The sequence below is a fragment of the Ambystoma mexicanum genome, chromosome 3q (genome assembly GCF_040938575.1).
Source record: "Ambystoma mexicanum isolate Mex_15411 chromosome 3q, UKY_AmexF1_1, whole genome shotgun sequence".
In the NCBI taxonomy this organism is placed as follows: Eukaryota; Metazoa; Chordata; class Amphibia; order Caudata; family Ambystomatidae; genus Ambystoma; species Ambystoma mexicanum.
Genome location: NC_090926.1, coordinates 306,770,822 through 306,793,685, shown reverse-complemented (window position 1 = coordinate 306,793,685; position 22,864 = coordinate 306,770,822). Strand labels below are relative to the sequence as shown.

At 45.3% G+C, this 22,864-nt stretch overlaps 1 protein-coding gene across 1 annotated transcript in view; it reads left to right on the top strand.

Moving 5' to 3' along the window:
- The window catches only part of WNT1 (Wnt family member 1), a 103,483-nt gene that overhangs the window by 47,172 nt on the left and 33,447 nt on the right, over positions 1-22,864 (top strand). The window contains exon 2 of the mRNA XM_069653843.1: positions 10,618-10,871. Coding sequence (XP_069509944.1) covers positions 10,618-10,871 — 254 coding nt within the window. The remainder of the gene's footprint in view (positions 1-10,617; positions 10,872-22,864) is intronic.

The following is a 22,864-nucleotide window of genomic DNA, read 5'->3' as shown; positions in this document are numbered from 1 at the left end:
ATCCATGATCTGTCTATTTACCCTTGCCCATGGTCTGATCATTTTTTTATCCAGTTTATTATGGTACCTGGGAAAAGGATAAGGACCAAAATGATAACTAAATCTCTAATAACTTCTAGAAATACTAGATAGTTGTCCCCAGAAGCCCTGCAAGTCTGTATCACTCCTTTAGTAGACGAAGTAAGCGGGATGGAATCAGCGGATGAAATGGCTAAAACCTATCAGGAAACTTTGTTGACAGCAACCATTGCCATAGCACCCTTAAAACTAGGCTAGCATCAGATAAAAAAGTGAATACATGGTTCTCACCAGATCGCCAAAAGTTTAAAGCCAAAAAAAAAACAAATGTTTTTATGCCTGGAAACTTTCTAAGGAGACTTCAGAGAAGGATGAATATAACATTACCTCCAAAGACTACAAATAGGCAGTGATTTCTGCCAAAAAAACAATGTTTGATATCAGGATTTCTAAGGTGCGTATGAATCTAAAGAATTATTTAAGCTGTTAAAAGAGTTAGAAAATCCATGTCCGACTAAACACGAGGGCCCCAAAAAAGATGTCATTTGGTGTCCATCTATACAAGAGACCATGCTGATGAAACTTGACTTGATCAAACAGAGAAAGAGGAGGGTAGGGAAGATGGTAGAATAAGAAGTTGCCCTGCCCCATCTGCCCACCAAAGCCCAGAAAGATGTGGAACACCAGTTTAATTTTAGACCAGTGTCGGAAGTGGAGTTGGCGGTTATTATTGACAAACCTAAGCTGACAAAATGTAAAGGGGATGCCTGTCAGGCTATTACTATCAAAGCGTGTGCCCTGGCTAAATCGGGGATCCTGTCTAAATTTGTAAATGCATCTTTTAGGGATAGCGATGTACCAGATAAGCTTAAGAATGTTTGGATTACCCCTCTGCTAAAGAAACAGGCCTAAGCCCTCTGTTGACAGCGAATTACAGGCCTATTACTAATACACCTTTTTTAGTGAATATTTTAGATCGTGTTTGTACATCCCGATTTTAGAACACCCGAACACACTATATGTTAAATAAATGACAGTCTAGCTTTAGGCAAATGCATGGCACAGAAACACCCTTGTTGGATTTAAAATCCAGGCTGTTGCAGGCAATTGATAAGGAGCAAGCTGCATTACTTGTGCTACTCGACCTACCCGCGGCGTTCAACCTGGTTGACCATTCTCTATTGGTCACCAGGTTGAAAGAAGTGGCCACTTTCTCTGGCAAGTCTGTACTGTGGATTGAGTCATTCTTGAGTAATACAGATTAGGGAGTGCAGCAAGGATGCAGAGGCCACACCAAGCCCGCTGCTGTTCAGGTTGCCATAAGGGCTGTGCCCCTCCCCCTCGCTGTATAATATTTTCACAGTACCTCTCTTTGACTTGCTGAAAGAGAAAGGCGTCTGGTTTACAAACTATGCAGACGACACACAATGTGTCATTCCTCTATCTGGCATTCATGAGGACGACACCAAGAAGGTGAATGAAATATATCAAGTGATACAGGCTTGATACAAGCTTGGATGGTGCAAAGTGGTCCACCCCTCAAAAATGAAAAAACCGAGCTGATGATTTGGGGTGTATTGGACACTTTTACTCCCTAAAAATAGGCAAATACTCCCCAAAAATTAAAATACTGAGTAAAAATACCCCCAACAAAAATAGGAAATAGAAACACAGAAGACTGTACACCGGTTTACGTCCACACAGCTCCATGGAAAAGGTTGGACCAGTAGTACACAGAGTGCCAGAGGAAGAAACTACTGTTATTAATGCCTGATCCGAAATGGTAAACATGTGTATAAATAAGCAAAGAAGTGTTAATTACAAAAACATTACTGTTTTACAGTTGAAACATATTTGTACTTGCTAATTAAATACTCCCATTGGGAATGGCACTTAACTTTTTACTCCCTAAAAAGTATTTTACTCCAACTTTAAAAAATAGGTAGTAAAATACTTCCACTGCAATATCTTATCTGGAGCACTGGTTGTAGGAGCAGAAAAGAAAATCACAAAGCTTGGAGAAGAATACCTGCATTTACAGGTTGCTGACTGCATGATCTCCACATAAAAGAAAGTTAAAACACTTGGGATATATTTAGACCAGAAACTTAATATGCAGGCCCATGTTAATAGCCTTATCTCTACGTCTGCCTACTACATTAAGTTGTTGGCACAGCTACGACCTTATATTTCAACAACAAATTGTGAGACAGTTGCGATGGCCATTATTGCCACAAAAATAGATTACTGTAGCAGTTTGCTGGTGGGGATTTGTAAGAGCGATTATGCAAGACTGTAATTGATACAGAATAGTGCAGTTAGGATTACTGCGTGCCTAAAAAAGGAGAGACAGTATCAGATGCCAGGAAGGGTTTACATTGGCTCCCTATTAAGGCCAGGATTGAATACAGGCTTATCATGATTACTCACAAATGTGTGACACTGCTAAGCCTGGTTTACCTGGCCAAAGTGTTAGAGTAAACCATTTACACGAGATCTTAGATCTAACAATCTTAACTTATTGAAGGTGTCCAGATGTAAACTTACACAGGTAGAAAAATTGGCCGCCTTTGCAGCAGCACCAAAAGCCTGGAACACGATACCTCTGGATCTCAGGGCAATGAAATCTAATGAAATGTCCAGAAAGAAGCTTAAAACGTTGCATTTTAGATACATTCTCGTTTTTACCACTTGATTATGTTTGCCTGATGTGCTGGTGTGTGTCACTCATGTGGTATATGTCTACTGTTCGATTCTGTTCTGTTTGTCTTGCGCCCGTATGCCTCCGGCCAATTGGTGCACAATATAAATGTAATAAAGTAAGGAACATTTCCCCATTAACTCAAGGGTATGTCCCTCCTGATTGATGGACAGCACCCATTTGCCAGTGATGATGTTGTTCCACTGTGTGACAAAGTTGGTAAACCGCCCCCTTACTGGTGTGTTGAAGAGGGGGGTCGGGTTGCTGCGTGGTCATGCCTGTTTTCGTACTTGATTTCTGGATGTCATGATGCCTACCCCCGGAGCATCAGGCCAGGCCCAGCACCCCCAGAAGCAGGCATCATGCCCTCGGGTAAAAGCCCAGCGGCCCCTTATAGGGACTCTTTGGACTCAGGCCTGGCGCCTTTGGCGCCAGGCTCATGTTGGACATCAGTCCTGGCGCCATAGGCGCCAGGCTCATAAAGGGAGGTGTTTTGTGCACTTACCAGATGCAGACCATGCTGCATGCTTCAGGCCTCCCTGAGACCTGAAAGGGACTATTTTTTCATAGGGACTATTTTTTTACTCAGGCGTGGCCAGGGAAGGATACATACCTAGTTGGGGAAGGATACATACCTGGGACTTCTTTGAAGGCTATTTAAGCCACGCCCAGACAGCAGCTCATGCTTCGCGTTGTTCTGCTTCCTGCAGCTTAACGCTCACCGTGTCTGCTCCTGCTCCTGGACTACAGCCACGGCCGTCTTGAACCTGGAAGACCTGCAAGGAAGGAAGAGAAGAGAAAGGTGAAAACCAAGGATTATTTCAAGCTTCTTACCTGCATCCGGAATCTTCTCGCCAGCATCCCTGAAGGAAGACTTCAATTTAAAAGCATTGCGTTGCTCGCTGCAGCGCCACGCTTCACTCACCTGTCCTGTCCTCGAGACATCTCCCGGCTCCATCGCGGCTGTCAGCATCAGACGCCACATCTCTGCACCTAGGGGAGAGAGGAAGAAACAAAAGGTGAGCAGAAGGACACACAGAAGGAAAGCCTGATTAACAGCCATAATACTTACCGGCTTTTCTTCCACATTTCGGGTCGGCGCCGCCCCGTTGGCAGGTACCGTACCCCGGCCCCTATGGGGAAAGGACTAGAGACATTTCAGAGGAATGATAAGGACATCTAGAGGGATCGCCCTCATTACTACTCACCTCGGCAGGTTAACCCCTCGACGCATCGCCTTCATTCTGCACCTGAAATAAAGGACAGATCACAGGTGAGAAAGACAGCATAAAGGGGGCCTCACTTGAACTTTCAACTTTCATACTTACGGTGCATCGCTCAGGAAAGTCAAGTGGATTTTGCCAGCGCCATTCTGAAAACCAGTGAAGTAACTGGACGAACGCGCGCCCCTGCACCAGAAGCAGGATGGAGAGTTCAACCTTCCAAAACATAAGGTGAGCTTAAACCGGGTTTGGAGGAATAGAGAGGAACGGAGGGGGGTAGGGGGGAGCTAGCACACCATTTAGCAGACTGTTAATCCCCTTTCTCATCTGCAGAAGGATATTCCTACGGGCCAAGGAAGCACGATTTGGAGGTCCTGTCCAATCGGTGTTCCGGGTCCTGCGCATCACGCTAGAAGAGGCCGCAGTAATCCAGACTAGATCAGCGCCCCCCTAGGAACCCGGTGGGCGTTACACTGGAGGAAGCTCTGCATCATCGCTGGTTTCCTCTATACAGCTGGGATCTTCCTTTAAAAGCTTCCTGGGTGGCGCTAGTGCAAGACATTTGTGGATGATATGAGGCACTGTAGTTCCTCGAAGTCCTTGAAAAGCTCAACTACTACTCACTACCTGAGCGAAAGGACTGGCAGCGTTGCTATAGAGTCCCTAGTGAACGTGCCGTTTCCGTCTCTGCCTTGATGGCTTGCAAAGTCTCATCCACCTTCTTTCCAAAGAGGTCAGTGCTGTCAAAAGGCATATCCACTACCTTTGACTATACCTCCGGCCAAAAGTTGGTGGCTTTCAACCATCCTTGGTGGCATAACACTGCCCCATTATCCATCTTTCGAAATCTTGTCTCTGCTATGTCCACGGCAACAGAGATGGTCGATTCCCCTTCATGCAGCAGTGTCAGTGCCTCATTACGCTTATCATCTGGGAGAAAATCTAGTATCGTTCCCAGTTTGAACCATAGTTCATGGTCGTAGCGAGAGAGAATAGCAAGAGCGTTAGCCACTTTAATGTTCGTCGCAGCTGTAGAGATGGCTATCTTTCCAAAATCGTCCAACTGTTTTCCCTCTTTGTCTGGAGGCACCATACAGGGAGAGGAGTGATTGGCAGAACGTTTACGGACTGCTGCAGAAACAACTGAGTGCGGGTTGTGTGAGTAGGCATTTGGGTGCTCAGTCTGGGACCTTGTACTTTTTCTCAAAGTAATCCTTCTTAGGTGGCGCTGAGAATGGGTTTTTCATGACAAAGAGGCCATCCTCCCAGATATCTTCCAGCTGCCACCATTGACTTCCTGGAAGATTTATGTCGCTGGTAAAGGAAACCCTCCTTCTGTTCTTCTGGTAGAAGGTCAAAAAGCTTTGCAGCTTGTGTCATTAGGGCATGGAAGGAGACAATCTCGTATGGGGGCGATTCTCTTGGCGCTATGTCTGCTGCCTCACATTCACCTGGCACCAGATCTTCAAACTCGTCTGTGTAGTGGGTGCCTGGGGAACTGTCCGATGGACAGTCATCAGTGTTGGGGTCAGTACCTGTGAGGGTGACCAGTGGGGAAAGTGAAGTACCTTAGGGGAACTCACAGGGTTGCACTGGTGGAGGCAATGGCGTATCTGGAAGTTGATGTTGAAGCTCAGAAACTAATGTCTGTAGTATGGATAGTATATACATAGACACATCTCTCGAAGAGACCCTGAAGGTAAGTCCTTTGGGACAGGAGGCCTTGGAGAAGGTTGAGGTGCCACTGGGGGAGCTTGAGTGGGACCTTGATGTATAGGAAGGCCTTGTCTTGCTGGACCTGGTGACCGCATGCTAACAATAGGAGGCACAGCTTCTCTTTCCTTGTTTTCTGAGACCACTACCTCCAAAACCTCCATGTGGGAATCAGCACCCTGTTGCAGAAACTGTGCAGGAGGGACCATGGATGGACAGGGAACTGCAGGTGGTGAATAAGGAGTCAGTACAAACAGTAGCTGAGCATAAGTTGGTCTGGGGAGGTATGATAATGCGGAAGGGACATACCTGTCCACAGCAACTCCCTTTGGAAACATGGAAATCAAGGGCTAGCTAAAGGCATCGCCGATGATGTAGATGTGCTTAGTGATCGCGTAGGTCTGGATGGAAATGACGTCAAAGATTTGGTTGTCGACAAAGTGGTCGAAGGGGCAGAAGCAATGGTTTTGCTAGTTGATGTAGTTGTCGTGGTCGTCGGCGAGTTGGTCGACAGAGTTGGCCGTCGTCAAAGCGGATTTCGTAGTCAACAAAGATTTGGGCAGATTGTGTTTTGTCGACAGGGTCATCGACGATAATGGAACTGTAGTCGTGGACGAGCGTCTCTTTTCGGAAAAGTGTTTGGATGACGTAGCTGTCGACCAAGGTGTTCTCAATGCCGAAGTGGTCACTGTGATCATAAGCATAGACTGAGACATCAATGATAACCTCAATCACAAAGCAGCCCAAGCATGTGATCCATGTACCTTTTTTGCTTTCTTTCACCAAGAAATTCGAAAATTGCTATGTGTAAGTTAGCCCAAGTTTCTTGCGCACAGTTTTTAGTCAGGTGGCGGGAACTGCTATCACTGTCCCTGTCCACATTCACAACTACATCCCCCACTGGACTGGGTACCTTGCTTTGGGGCTCAAGGTCACTACTCACCCATACCGTTCTTACATTTTCACTAACTGATAGCAAAACATAATTGTTGATTATCGGTTTGGGCCCAAGGTTAAGAAAACTCAATTCTTGTTACAGCCACGTTATGATCGCTGGATGTTCCATCAAAGTCTCTCCCCATGTTAAAACCCTGGGTGTATTTTTGGGCTCACAGCTATCATTCAATAAGCACACCTCCCATATTCGCTCATCTGGTGTCTACCTTAACAACCTGCTCTGGCAAGTCTACCCCTACCTCTCTGAGGAGATCAGAGCTATTGTTGCTTCAGCCCTCATTAACTCCATGCTTGACTATTGCAATAGTCTACTGGCTGGTACCTCCTCCCGTAATGTAAACAAGCTTCAGGCTATTCAGAATGGGGCTGTGCGGGCCGTCTGGGGGGCTGGGCAAACAGCAACATATGAGTACAGCCAGGAGTGACTTGCACTGGCTACCAGTAAAGCATAGAATCCTCCATAAAGTTCTCACATTGACACACATGGCGTTGTGCCTCAATAGCTAGCTGAACGACTTAAGATTGCAAACTCTCAACTGCTAGCTTTGCTGCGGTACAACCTGAAAAATATGGGGGAGTCAGTTTCAATCACTCGGCCGCGCAGGCTTGGAATGACCTACCGCTCACACTAAGGACCATCCCTTGTGTGGTTCACTTAGAAAAAAGCAATCAAAACTGATCTCTTTAATAAAGGAGTGGACTAGTTTTCCCTCTTAGATGGCCCCTCTGGCTCCTGTCTGTTGTCTGTATGTTTTCTGTTTCTTATGTATGCTGGCGGGTTATAAGCATTAAAGTACAGTAAAGTAACCTGCAGGCACTGTTTTGCTAGATCACAAACGCTGGATACTAGTGTGATGAAATGACTATTGCTCCTTTGCCTCTTTGTCTCTTTCTGTAACAAGAGACAAGGGGAAGCTATACTCTTCAGGAGGGGTGTGGCCCAGCACAGAAGCATCTATGCCACTGTTGTATTGTACCAAAATAAAATAACTGTCCAATCAAGTTTCTATAAACATAGGAGTCTTGAAGTAAACTAAATATACACAAAATTAAAACACTAATAACTCACCCCTGTAAGAGAAGAATTAGAATATGCAGAATTTAAGATGAAACAGACACTCTGAGGCTGAATACAGGGGAGACAGGCGATATTTTCAGCAGCAAGGGCCATTTAAGGCAGGGCAGAGGGACAGAATCACAACAAACACTATTTGGGCTCCTGCTTGAAGATCAATAGCATAGAGACCGGATTCTAGGTGCTTTTCCGCAGTTGGACTCAGTGTTGAGATTAGTCGAGAAGGGCTTCCTAATAGATGGAGTTGGAATGTGAGACTGGTGAGACTATTGCTTCCAGCTGGTCTCAGCATTGAGACACGCCAAAGATTTCTTCCAGCCAGTCGGCATTCAAGATGAGTTGAGTCGATGGCTTCCACTGGGTTGAGTCGGCGGTCAAGACGGGTGAGATGATTGCTTCCACTGGGTGTTGTCCGCATTTGAGATGGATCCTTGAGTGGTTTACAGCAGCTCTAAGTGTGTAGAGAGCAAATGGTAGCTCCGGGGGTCCTGCAGTAGCTCACAATAACTCGGAAAACGGTCTAGTCGGCTCAAAGCGTGGATCGAGGTAGGTGGGAGAGCGCAAGGCTGTTCCTTTGCTTCTTGGTTGCTGGGGCTCCCAGTCCAGGGTCTCCTGACATAAGGTGGGTCCTTGTGCTGCCCTTCACAGTCAAGACGTTTGCTAGAGAGCACTTGCAGGGGATGTCACCAACAGTGATCAGGATCCTGTGTCTAGCGTTCAGGCAGCACATGGGTCTTTTGTCGTGCCAATCCCAGAGTACTTTATCTGCAGGAAGTGGGGGGGATAGGTACAGGATGTTTGAGTGGTCTAAGGGATGACAAGATGCTGTGGCCCTTCTCTGGGATGTAACTCCTCTACTCTCCTGGAAGGTGACAATTCTGCCCTGAATGAACAAAGGCTTGGATTGGGCTGAGCCCAAATTGTCTGTGCTGGGTGAAACTCCGTTCCGGATAGCGGGAAACAGAAACTGACTGATGTGTTACTAGAAACCAAAGTGACAGTGAAACAGTATTAAGTCAAAAAATAGCAACTAAACAAGACAAGATGGCATACGGCGTCAGCTAAACTGTTGAACTTAGCATTCCAAAAAATTACTCTGACCACTGCCACTTGTCGCAGCATCTCTTTATGGGTGGAAGCTGAGTCCTTGTTCCCCTGGTGATGCTTTTCACTCTCCTTCTCTCGAGCTCTTGTAAAAATCTTGTTTGATTATATACAAGTAAATAAAAAAAAAAATAGTTTTTAAAATATCAACAAAAAAAAGATTGATTTAGAAAGGCTGCTCTGTGACGCACAGAGTGATCTTTCTAAATCGAACTGTCATGCCCCTGCCGCACACAAGTGCGTGCAGGGGCTGACGGGCACATCAGGACCTTTTTGCGGGCATCCGAAAATCGCGCGAAAAAAAAAAATATCGCCCTTTTTGGTAGGCGGCCAAAAAACACAAAAATATGACATAGGGCCTCATTACGAGGTTGGAGGCAGCCTTGCCGATTTTACCGGCAAGGCTACCTCCAAACTTGAATCCGGGTCTGACACCTGCGAATGGGCAATTACCAGGCTATTCCGGCTCAGCCGGACCCGGTAATTGCCCTTTCACGGGTGCCGGGCCGGTACATTCCCATTCCCATTTGAGCCCCATAGGTATGCTTGGGTGGAGAGAGACACAGGGGCAGCTGAGGAGGGCGGTTCAGGGGTGAAAGCCCCTGATTTCACAGACATCCCGCAAGTGAGGGTGGGGATGAGGCAAGGGGTGTCATATGTTCGCTTTTTGCGGGCATCCGAAAATCGCGCGAAAAAAAAAAATATCGCCCTTTTTGGTAGGCGGCCAAAAAACACAAAAATATGACATAGGGCCTCATTACGAGGTTGGAGGCAGCCTTGCCGATTTTACCGGCAAGGCTACCTCCAAACTTGAATCCGGGTCTGACACCTGCGAATGGGCAATTACCAGGCTATTCCGGCTCAGCCGGACCCGGTAATTGCCCTTTCACGGGTGCCGGGCCGGTACATTCCCATTCCCATTTGAGCCCCATAGGGCTCAATGGGAATGGGGAGGGTGGTAGCACCGGTACCGTGAATGGTATTGGTGCTACCATCATGTTCTGCTTGCGGGTGCCGGTACGCCCACCAGGTCAGACCTGGTGGCTGCAACGGCACCCGCAAGCAGAATTCCCATTACGGCGGTATAGTAGTAATGGTGCCGGTAGCGATACCGGCGCCGTTGTTGCCTTTCTGCCATACTTGTAATGAGGCCCATAGAACCAATAAAACGCCATTAATCATTTTTGCCCAGTGTGAAGGTAGATTTGCACAGGTCACCATGTGCAAGCTAGACATGGCATAAAGTTATTTATTCGGCTGAAACCAAGCCCTTGCAACGCACAATTATATAATTTGGATCAGGGCTGCCCGCAGTGAAAGGCTTTTTGCAGGAATTCACATGTTACATTTTAACTGCCATGTTGCCAAACTACATAGCAGCTGCTGTGGGGTGTCAGTAAACGTGCTCAGTAGAGTGACATATATGCACTATACCTTTAGCATGGAGGGCTGTGGAAGGGAGGTCTGATTACCAGATCACTATCATTTTATATTAAAAATCAAAACACCCAGGCTAGAACGCCCTCACAGATGGTATTCTGTCGCAACAACAGCACCTCCCTTCACTTACGTTATGGGACACGCAATAGGATGAACTTCTGAAAACGTTTCAAAAAGATTTCCGTGTTGATCAAGGAATGCAAAGAAATATACATTTGTAAATATGTTGGTTTGCTAAATGTCATTTCATAGATATGCGCTCCTTTATCTCAATGGGTCTTTTAGAGGTGGGCAGTTCTCCGGCTGGGGTTAGAACATCTGGTGGGCATGCATGCTTATACGTTCATGTAAGTATACTAACGTTCACTCAATCTGTGTGTCTGCAGGGGAGTCGTAAACGTGGTCACTTCCACTAACCTACTCACCGACACGAAGAACGTGCAGCTGGTACTGGACCCCAGCCTTCAACTACTGAGTCGCAAGCAGCGTAAACTGATCCGCCAAAACCCAGGGATCCTGCACAGCATCAACAGCGGCCTTCAGTCTGCCATGAAGGAGTGCAAGTGGCAGTTCCGCAGCCGACGATGGAACTGCCCAACCACCGCTGGGCACAACATATTCGGCAAAATAGTAAATAAAGGTAGGTCAGTCAGTACATACTAATCGAGTAAAAAGGAAAGGGGGGTTGTTTGTGGGGGTTCTGATGCTTGGGTACCAACTTTTGTATTTACGGCTTCAGCGAGAGAGGAAAAGGGGCAGAATCGGATGGCTCAACCTTTGACCCAGGTAATGCCATAGGAAGTGACACTACAGAAGCAAGCCAGTGGGTGACTCAACAGCTAAGCCTTGTTTTTTTTTATGACACTCCCCTTTATAGCGAAATCATAAATTGATGGATGAAAGATTTGCAATTAGTCATGACTGCTGGCCTGGCTCTATTCAACCTTCCACACCAAAATTATGTTATCCTGATGGCACCATTACAGAAGTGGACCAGTGATTTACAAAGCAGTACATTCTTGGTCCTAAAGCCGCAGCTGGAAGTCTGGCATCCTAAATGACAGGAGTGCATACCAGCTGCAATAAAATAGGTTCTTTTTGATATACTGCATGTTAAAAACCGAACACAAAAAAAACGATTTATTTCGGCCGTTTTTGTTTCATCTTTTAAATGCGGCAATATCACTTTCTGCGGCCCCACCCACCCCTGACAAGGCGAACCCCACCATCTCCCGCACGTCGTTTACTTAATCGGTGGTTTAACTCCCCTGAGCGCCCCTTTTAACCCACCCACCGCCACTTCCCATTACAATATACACTCCCTACATACACGCACACTCACCCACACACACGCATACACCTACCTTCCACTCCCGCAACGGCGTTCCGGGTCCTTCTCCTTGTCAGCCTCTGTGCGCACTCGTGTGCGGCAGGGATTTGACAAGTATGACCGCAGGATCTAGAAAGACTGCTCCGTCCCATCACCGAGCGTTCTTTCTAAATCTATCATTTTTTCTATTCGACCCTTTCAAAAGGGTCAATTCACTTAGGACCATAAAATAGTGCCGAAGTACATACCGCACACAGGTGGAAAGCACAACGACAACGGGCTGCGAGCTGATACGGGCACGGGGTGAGGGGGGGATGAGATTCTTAAAAGGAGGAAATGCTGGTCGCAGGGACGAGTGAGCAGGTCAACAGGGAAAGTTACGCCCATGGCCAGGGTCCAAATGAAAGAGAAGGATGACAATAATATAGCGTTCATGCCCCGGATGGGAGGCGGACATGGGCATTAACGGCCGGCCAGCCAGAGCTTTGGTAGGCCCGAGCAAAGCAAGTCAAAAACAGGCCAGGGCCGGGGTTGCTTGTGTTGCCAAGCAGAGAATGCATGGTTCTAACCGAACTGCTTCTATTTCAGGGAAAGTTCAAGATTGATTTGCATATGGCTGGTCCTTTCTCTTATAACTTAGACAAAGGAAACAATATGCAATGGAAGGCTGCACAGTGAAATGATTTTGATTATTATGAATTCAAGGGCTTGCAGCCATCGCTTTTTGATTTTACTCTGCTTCTCCCCCCGTAATTACATTTCTCATGTACCTAGCCTTATTTTTCACCTATCCTAAATCAGGTAAAACAACGGAATAGATCGTTTGAGTATATTGTCGTAATGCACCTGGTGAAGTGATCGGTGTGTAAGCTTCAGGTTGCATATGTGGGTCCTGGGTGGGCCTGCAAAGCCTTGTATTCTTCTGGGGATGCTACAATGAATAAAACGGAGTTGAATCTGGGGAGGGCAGGAGGAAAACATCAGACTTGCTAGCATTTGTGATCTCTAGGAGAGCTCGACCCTACCCCCATTAGGCACAAGTGGGAGCAGCAGAAGGCTTCCACGTGCCCTGTATGGTGAGAGAGAAGAGAGAAAAAACTATGTGTTACAACACTCTGGTCTAAGAAAGCATCCCCCAGCCCAAAACCAGTGTGCCCCTTAGCCCTTCACCACTCCACTAAAACTCGGTAGTAGGCGTAAACCCCATGGACAAAGCCCATAGGCTGTGGGAGGGAGGGAGGGAGGGAAAAGTAAAATACATGGCACTGAAAGAGTCCTTAGTGTCCATGACACATAACCCACCAAACATTGAAGTACATCATTATTTAACTGTTCTCTGAAGAGATTCAAAGCTCACTAGTGATGATGCATTAAGCAAGCTACGAGACCATTCCGCCTGTGGTGTGCACTATTCTAACCAATATCATTACTGGAGATTGGACAACCACTGTAGTCTAATGCGCCATTCATTATCATTACACATGGAGCAAACGCTGTTTTGCCTTGCTTGAGTGAGGCTTTTTATGTAGCAAACACTTCACAGAATATCTTCTGGCAGATCGCAGTTTGGGCTGCGACAGAAAATAACACCAATACTGGTGAATCCTCGTTCCAGGGATTATGGTTGAACCTGCACTATTAACACATTTGTAAACTGGTTTCATCTTCCTTTTTGCGCCAACCTACAATATTGTCTGCACATTAGCCTGGTCAGAGTTCAACTGGTACTATGCAAGTGCGTGTTAACTTCGATATTTTCCGTGTTGGTGAATGGGGTCAATCTTAAGGCAAACCCTTTCAATGAGCACCACGGTAAAGGACGATCAGCCCTATTCAAATAAGGGTAGTGGTAAATGGGAGAGGCAGGTTAATGTACCTGAGTTTCAAATGCATCCATTTTCAAACTGGGCAATAAAAATGCAGAGCAGAAACTAGTCCCCTGCAAATGTATAACATATACAGGGTTTGCAATATCTAACTCCTTTAGTAGGGCTGAGACCTCGGGGAAATTACCTAGTAAACTTACCTCATTGGTGCCACAGCTGAGGAAAATCAAACAAAAATGCTGTAAAGTTACAATGGTGCCTGCACTGTGGTTCTATAAAAGGTCCTTGCAGCTCTATTATATGGTGTCGAAGTAGTGGCCAGCCCAAGGGACAAAGACCTGGATGTTATCGAAGGGATCGAATTGAAAGGTCTTCTGACTCTTCCCGAAATGTACCCCATTAGAAGCCATTTGATAGGAGTTAGGGTTACAATCAATAAGCTCTGTTATATTAACCAAGAAACTGATGATAGTTTATAAAATTCTAAACCCTCTGGCAAATTCTATGTATTGCATTTTAAAAGAGATTTTAGTTAAAGGTTCATCAGCTGTTTTACATTTTTTTAGAGAAGAGAATGCTATAATACGCTACTATGGGAGGCGAGATGCGATGAAGTCCTTTTGGCATTAAACCCAGGTAGAATAAAACAAAAAAATGTGAGGTTTTGACTGGGTTAGGCAATATGAAGGTATCCACCGTTTGATGCCTCCTTAAAAGATGTTGCCAGATCCCAAGTTACGATTTATATGCATGCGCTTCAGACTGAATCAGCTGCGCACACTAGAAACTTCGGCTCCCAGAAGAGGGCTTCTAAAGGAGCAGTGAATCTGTCGGCCTTGCAAGGAGTAGGGAACTATAGAGTCTTGGGCTCTGTAAGTTGTCCCTATACTCGATTATTGTCTTTAAAAAAATGTTGGTAAATTTGTTATGGGCTTACAACTTGTATCTTCAAATACATTTCTACCATCAGAGGAATTGTGGTTGCAATTATTGTTTGGTGACTATGGCCCTGACACACTTTATTAAGATCAAATATAATGATTGGGGAAAGAGGTGGCCGTTCGGGAAGCCAGATAAGAAATAGGAGGACAAGATTTTAATGTATTACTTTCTATCGCACAGATCGTATTATGTGTAGATCTCTTGAAAGTGTAAGGAATGTGGTAAGATTGTTTGTCATTGTATGAATTGTAATGATTTATATGTGTGTTTATTATTGCATTCATTGTTGTATACAGGTTTTTGTAAACCAAAAATATAAATAAATAAACAAATAAATACAAATGCGTTTTGGTCCTCTAACGTCTCAGACCAAAATATACTGACAGTTTTGGGAAATTAACGACTGATGTATTGTGATGCGTATTTATACTAATGTTTTCAAATATATTCAGAAACGAACCTACTCAACTTGTCCTGGATAAAGGCTGGGATATTGTTCACATTCTTGCTATTAAGCTCACATCATTCTGTGATCTGGTACTGTATGTGTAGCTTTATTTTCCCACCCGCTATAAGCACAGGACGACACATACAGAATACCATGTGATGCAAGACTAAACGTCAGGATTGTTTGCGTATCCTACATTTGACACAGTTCAGATAAAGAGGACGTTGATATAAATGTGTGATAACATCACATGCTTAGTAGTTGTGTGATTTCAACCGCGAATCTTATTGACATGAACGGTGTGACTCTAAGTGGCATTCAAAAACATACATTAAGTATTAAGTTACGAATAGCAAGTGGTGGTTTTTCATAAAATAAAATCGTTGAATTTTGTAACTGAGTCTATTGATGAATAGTACAACTTGTAATTAGAAAGGGCCAAATTACAGAATGTGATGCCCCTTTCATTTATATTAACATTATATTCATTTAACTTTTGTGTTTTTGTCACTGAGGTCTGCTTGAGCACCTTGTCTCTCTGGTGCAAACTCGCAGTCAAGAACAGAACTGTTCTCACAAGGGAAGCTGGAAAGGTAAACACAAAGGAGTGCTAAAGTGAGCACAGACCATTAAGGATGAAAACAGGGTGATTACGAGCACAGCGTCATGGTTGTATTTCCCTAAACTTGTGTGCCCCTAATCTTGTTTTTCAGGCTGTTGTAGTACGTGCTTACTTAAGTTGTCGTTTTTATTTAGCCCTCGGATTAAGAGCAGAGGGCGTTAACGTAATTGATGTATGATACAAAGTGACAACGCAGCAATTCAACAACATAAAATAGCAATCATTATTTACACAAGTGCATCCGGGGAGCTAAATAAAAAGGAGTCCTAGCGTGAGTGCGGGTAGTAATAGCCTAAAAACAATGATTAGAATTGTAAGAGTATATGGATTCCCTACCACAACCACTGATCAACAAAAAAAGTTCGAATTTTCACCAGAGGTGGAAGTGACATGTTGCACTAAAACATGCCCTGAAGAAGACCGAGGATTGGAGGTATCCCCACAACCACCATACTAAACCATGGAATCACGTGTAGACTTTAATGGAATCGCGTATCCTGCTAACCTGTTATGACGAGGTCCCCTGCTGGGGTTCATGGGAGGCTAGTTGGTGACCCTAAAATCCTCTGGGTCACTTCTGAGGCACCTGTTGCTCACAGCAGAGGACAATCATATGGCTAACCGGATACCAATCTCCCCACCTGAGAGATCTCCATCGTCAGTTAGCCAGGCCAATAAGGGAAAGGGTATCCGGTAATATTATCCCTATGTATATGGTTGCCAAACAATGTCACTGGGAACAGGCTGTGGCAACATTATATATGGTGCCCATATATAATGGGGTCAAGGGGGTGGCCTCCGCTCCCCTTGAAAAAAAAAGGGGTTTGGGGTGGCTGGGGTGCCCCCTGCATGTTCAATGTGATAATGTCCCTGCAAAAAACAGCAATTTTTGGTGACTTTTTTGCCAGGTGACATTTTTGCGAGGAAATTATCACATGGAACGAGAGAAAGACAGGGCAAGACCATTACAACTCCACAAATCCCTGACTGAGTCCAGGTCAAAACCTGGACCGGATCCAGAAAGGGATTTTTTTTTTATGGAAACCACAATAGGGAACTCAAAACCTGGTCCCCAAAACCCAAGAGGGCACACGAGAAAAAGTCCCCAGCCGAGGTCCACCAAGAATGTACTGTGCTGCTTGATTGGGAGGACTTCAAAGCCCATAATCTCCCTGGCTTCCTGAAGAAATCCCTGACTGGACCAGCAAACCATATTCTTTGTGGCAGCAAAGGGAGAATATATATATATAAAGAAATACCACTGAGAACAGCTACCCGCCTACACACGTCGTGGGTGTGTCTAGTTGCAACAGGTGCTATCAATCATGTAAGTCAATCGATTAGTTAGTCGATATTTTCTAACAAACCAACCCTAACAAGATTATTAAATTGAAACAATATTGTGAGGTTAGTAAGAATGTGAGGTAGACATGTTGCTATTACATATATCCTCAATTAATCATTGATTTGTCCTTGACTCACATTCTTACTAACCTCACAATATTGTTTCAATTTAATAATCTTGTTAGGGTTGGTTTGTTAGAAAATATCGACTTTCATAAATTGTGTATTTTTTTATGTGATGTTTCGTGTAAACAAAATGCATTTTTGTCTTTTTTATGAAATATTTTGAGTGTTTTTATACTTATAAATTAAAATATGTTTATCTCTATCTTTCATGTTCTAATCGATTGACTTACATGGTTGATAGCACCTGTTGCAACTAGACACACCCACGACGTGTGTAGGCGGGTAGCTGTTCTCAGTGGCATTTCTTTATATATATGTTTACACTTGGTCCTCAGCCACACAGCCCCCTAAAAAAGAGGACTCCCTAGCTCTAATTGCTTTTTCTAGCAAACAGAGAATTACAGGGGGGGGGAGGTTTCAAACCCCAGAGGGGCTAGTCAAGAAACTGAAAATCCAGTGTGACCTGCTGAAAGCAGGAGCCAACCAGGCTGCTGCTAAACCCAATATTTACATAGTCAAGGCCCCACCAAAACCCAGAGGGAGGATTTGTGAACAGGGGTACCCAGAAAATAAATGTGGAAACCAGGAATTACTCAGTTTGCAGCAGGGGAAGTCACGGACTGCAGAGGAATCCAAGATGGTTACCCCAACTCTTATAGCAGTGCATGCAAAACCTACTAGCTCACTCTAATTGCTGTGGTAATTTTTGAAGGCCGAGTACCATTAGTATGGTACTGGACCTTGCCTGCCAGTATGGGGATTTGAAACTTTTATTTGACATTTACTGCGAAAAAATGTTGTTTGCGTAAATGGAAATGAAAGTTTTACTATGCATGGAAGGCCTTTGGGTGGCAGCATTGCACTAAATAGTGGGCTCATGGTGACATCCACCATTTTACAGAAAGCACTAGTAAATATTTTGTCACCCTTCGCCATATGACAAGTGCATTTCTCCTAGGTCAAGGTTATCAAGGTTATACATTAAGGAACACGCCCTGCGGGTCTATTGGGATTTTAAAGAATTTGTGAGGCCTGTATAACCTCTGTCCTTGTGAGACCCATCCCCACGGAGGCAGAGGAAGGGAGGAGCATCAGCCAATTAAAACAGAGGCCTAGTCTACAGTCAAAGCTGCAGGCAGTTACTCTGGAAGTCAGTCCAGGAATATTTGGCCTTCTGTTGTATTATTGTGTATGAAGACCACATTCTTGGCTAAGACTTGTTCTGTGGGTTCAGGGCTGATTCTGGGCAGTGGGACGGGGAGCATGCAAGGTTAGCAACCAGTCAGGCAGTAGAAAGGAGAAGTACCAACAGCAATGTGATGTGGATTATTGTATTCAAATTCGGCTTGTGGAAGGACTCCACTTCAGTTGGGCATTAGATATGAAATAGTGGGGATAATGTTTTATCACCTGTTTAACATATGACTACCACTGCCCAGATAAAGGTGTGCTTACGTGACGGGGCAATTCAGTGATAAAGTCCATGGTCACAAACTCTAATGGCCTATCAGGTCATTTCAACGGTTGTAAGAGGCTGGTGGGTTATTGTCCACATACTGTGCATTCTTGAAAGTAGGCTCCAATATCTTTTGAATTGTAAAACCAACCGAACAATTTTTGCACAATCTCTTTCGTCTTGGTTTGTGCAGGGTGGCCACAGAGCTTGGAATCTTGAATCCGCATAAGGAGTTTGAGATATGTCTCATGCAGAGGAACATACAGTCGATCTTGCAAATATGTAGTTCCTTCAGGGGCTGGCTGCAACTGTGAGTGCTGCTTCACAAGCTTGTTTACTTTGGGGGTCTGGCGCGATACCGTATGTTGTTTCTCAAATCCCAACAGGGCCTCGTGGTAGTAGCTGGAACTGGCTGTAGAACAGGTAGTGGGTCCACCGTATTCATGAAAGTGAGACTGTTATGGGATAAAACACTGGCTTTCCCTTGTGTCAAGCTGGGACAATAAGACAAAGTGTAGTTCATGTAAGCAAAAAATAACATCTAATGGGCCTGGCCTCCTAAGAAATGCTGGCTTTTTGTGATGTGAAGTACTTCCACAAGGTGCAAAGTTCCTTCCAAAAGATAATCGGCCTAATTACAAGTATGGCATTAAGTGGTAAAATTGACAGTAAATTAGTAACCGCCAACTTTACCACTTTGCCAAATTATAAGGTTGGGCCCGGAGTGGAGGATTTACCTCCAGAAAAATGTGGGAGGTAAATCCTTCCACTCACTGCCGAAAACTCTTCAGAATCTGCGGAAATATTGCTGCGTTATTCTGCCAAAAAAGCACCATGGAGTCCAATGGACAAAAAAAAGGGGAACTTCCACTTCCACCGCACTTGTAAACTGCCAGTAATTTTGCCGGTCCAAGTGACGGTACCAATAATTCAGTTGAGCTCTATTCCAGTGGAATTAACGCCGGGATACCGGCCAACTCGTAATGAGGCCCAATATCATTTTGTGAATCCATCCTTGATAGCTTTAATTCCACAATCATATATGGCGGGATTGCATTCTGCTGGGATGAGTTCTTCTGAATTGTGAAATAACAATAAACAAGTGGAATTTGGAAAATAATGGTGCACTGAATAACATTAATAGTCCAAAAAACACAATAAGGGCTGTAATTATCAATGTCGGTTTATTCAAAACCAGGGTCTTACTAGTCTAACCACATGTTGGATCAGCCAGCCTACAACCACGATTTGGCGCACGTGCCAATTGTTTGAAAGTGTCGTCCAAAGAGGTGCTTCCCTGCTCCTCCAGAACCATCAAGGACCACATTGACACCTTTGCTCCAGCCGCGGCTGATTTCTGCAATCACTCTTTTACCACTGGATCCTTCCTCTCTCTCCTCAAGCACTTCCCTGTACACCCACTTCTTAAAAAGCCTTCTGCCGATAGTACATGTCCGGCAAACTATCGCCCGATCTCTACCACTCCTTTCCTGGGCAAACCTTTGGAAAAGCTGGCCAATTCACAGATTACACACTGAATCTGTTGGTTATCTCCATGACCATCAGTCTGGCTTCAGAGCAGCCAGAGGCAAGGAAACTGCTCTCCTGAACACCTGTGAAGACCTGCTCACCAATCTTGACTCTAGTCTTCCTTCTGTCCTCATCCTCCTTGACCTTTCCTCTGCCTTTGACATGGTCAATCACGACATCCTGATCAAATGACTCAGTGAGAACCTGGGCATCATGGATCAGGCCCTGGAGTGGTTGACCTCCTTCTTCCTGGACCGGACTCCCAGGTCCATCTTGGGTCCTTTCACTCCACCACCTCTCTCTCCACATATGGTGTTGCCCTGGGCTTTATCCTCTCACCCTGCCTCTTCAATGTCTACTTGGCCCATTTGGCCCACCTGATCTCTACCTTCTTCTCTAACTTTCAGTGTTATGCTGATGACACTCAGCTCTCTCTAAGGCTCCCCTCAGCCTCCTCTTCTCTCTCACTAATTCCTTACTGTCTAGCCGCGATTCAGGAATGGTGCACCTCCAATGATATCTGCCTTCATGTCAGTACCTTGGAGATCCTTCTCATTGGGACCCCTGCACCCGCTTTCCCTCTCTCACTCTGGCTGCCCTCTTTGGGCCCCCTTCCTTTGCCTTCCTGTGAGGCTAAAATCTTGGTGTCATCTTTGACTCCACTCTCTCCTTATCTCCTCACATCACAGACCTTGCCAAGAAGGCCCACTACCAGCTCCACCTCTTTGGAGGTATTCTTCCATTTCTCACTTTCCCCAGAAACTCACTGGGCCTCATTACAAGTGTGGCGGCCACGGAATAAACGATGCTGGTAAGGGACCGGCACCGTTCATTCCAGGCTGCCACATTACGAGGTCTGCAGTGGGTCCCGCTAAGGCGGTCTGGTCTGGCCACACGTCCTTAGCGGGACCCGCTAGCAGACCAGGATGCTGACAATGGGCCCGACATTAATGTGCCCATTGTTGGCATCCTCCCCTTCTCTCTAGGCAGGACTACTGCAACAGCCTCTTTCTCAATCAGCCATCATGTACTCTCCACCCACTGCAACTAATCCAGAACAGGACTGCAAGACCTGTCCTTGGCCTAAAGCCCAGGGACCGTATCTCTCCAGCCCTGAAATCTGCGCACTGGCTCCCGTTGGCTGCAAGGATCAAGTTCAAGACCCTATGCATCGTCCACAAGGCTTTCAGGGGCCGGAGCACACTCTACATCTAACTTTCTCTTACAAAATGCCTTCCTTCTTGAGCCCTTCGCACAACTACCTCAAACTCTCTGAGGGTCAGACGATTCTCCAGGCAGAGAGCAGGGGTAGATCTCTCTCCTCTGCAGGGGCCTCTTTCTGGAATGGACTCCCTGCCCCTCACACATTTGAGCCGCAGCACCTGAAGTTCTGGAACAGCTGAAGAACTTCCCTTTCTCCTCTGCTTTCTCTCTCTCCCCTGCTGACCTACCTCTCTCCTGCGCTGACTGGTTGTTTGGCTACCCTCAGAGTCTACTGGGTACCAGGTTCCCCCTTGATCAGTCTTCCCTGCACTGCTTCTGGGCGTACAGCACCCTTAGGGAATGTAACAGTTACCCACAGTCCCCTGCCTCCTTGTACTTACCCAGATCTGCACTGCCCTGGCTGCACTTACTCAGAGCAATGCTGCCTGATTGCACTCCCCCCCCCCTTCCCTCTCCCTGGCACTCTCCACCATCCCTTCCCCCTGCACTTTATGTCATAGCACATGCACGATCTGAATGACACAAGGCCTAGTAAAATCGTTTGTCTTGTCATCCCTCTGTCTTTCCTCCCATGACTTGTCGAGCCTAGAAACAATTGTGTACAGGCGCGTTATGAATGATACATCATATCCTTAGGTTTCCTCTATGCTGAATATTGTATCTCGGCATAATTTAACAATCATTAAACATTCTATCAACACATGTCAGATTTGTATCCCATTACATCTAATCTAGTCGGTTCTCTTACTGCATACACAATCCTGCATACACAGTTGTCTGTACTTTGTGGATATATTTACATAGTTGAGATCGGATTCTCATTAGTACCAGATTAATTCACATTCTCATTGCAATCAATCATTTTCAAACAGTTTACATAAGATTGTATAGTTCAATCTGTCGGCAAGAGAGTGGAAAAAGTAAGAACGAGATAGGTAAGCAGGTAGTACGAGACATTAATCATTATATGCACTGTACATTGACATAAATTATGGTTCACCTCATGCTCCTCCAGTCGACACTGCACCTTGACTCTAAGTGCTGCCCTATTATGGGGGCACCCGAAGTGAAAAGTAAGAAACATGCATGTAAAGGGATGACAAGTGTCTCCTCCATCTTAGGTGATGGGTTGAATTATTGTGAGGGTTCAAGAGGGGTGTCACCCATCTCAACTTGTGAATGGCAGCGGTAATTGGTGTGCCTGAGGGATTATCTATCTAAAGTTAAATGATTGGGATCAGAGGGATCTGGAAGGTAAATACTGAGGAGACTGTTTTTCCCTGTCTCAGTTGTGAGCCGTCGTAGCTGAGAGCCCTTGTCCTGGGAAGGTGCCATCCTATAAGTGCAGTAGGGATACGTTATTCTCTAACAAGTATCTTGGAATGCAATCTCTAAGTACTTTAGTGAGTTCCAGGTGTTACCTTGTATGGTTCTTGCAGCGCTCAGGAAGTGCTGCGTTCACTTAAAATAAGTGTTGATCCTTTATGGTGGTACCATCCAGTGTGTGGTCCTTAAGAGTTATCTGTAAGATAGTACTACAGAGCGATCTGTGTCAGAAATCACAAATGATCTGCCAAATATATTGTGCCGGTGGGCATATCCCCTGGGTGTAAATACCTGTAATGTTGGTATTCGAAATGTTGAGTCTAAGGATACGCTAAACAATAGGCACATGTGCCAAAGGGTAGTTGTAGGCTGGCTTATCCAACATGTGGTTGGACTGGTAAAACCCTGGTTTTCCATAAACTGACATTGATAATTACAACCCTGATTGTGTTTTTTGGA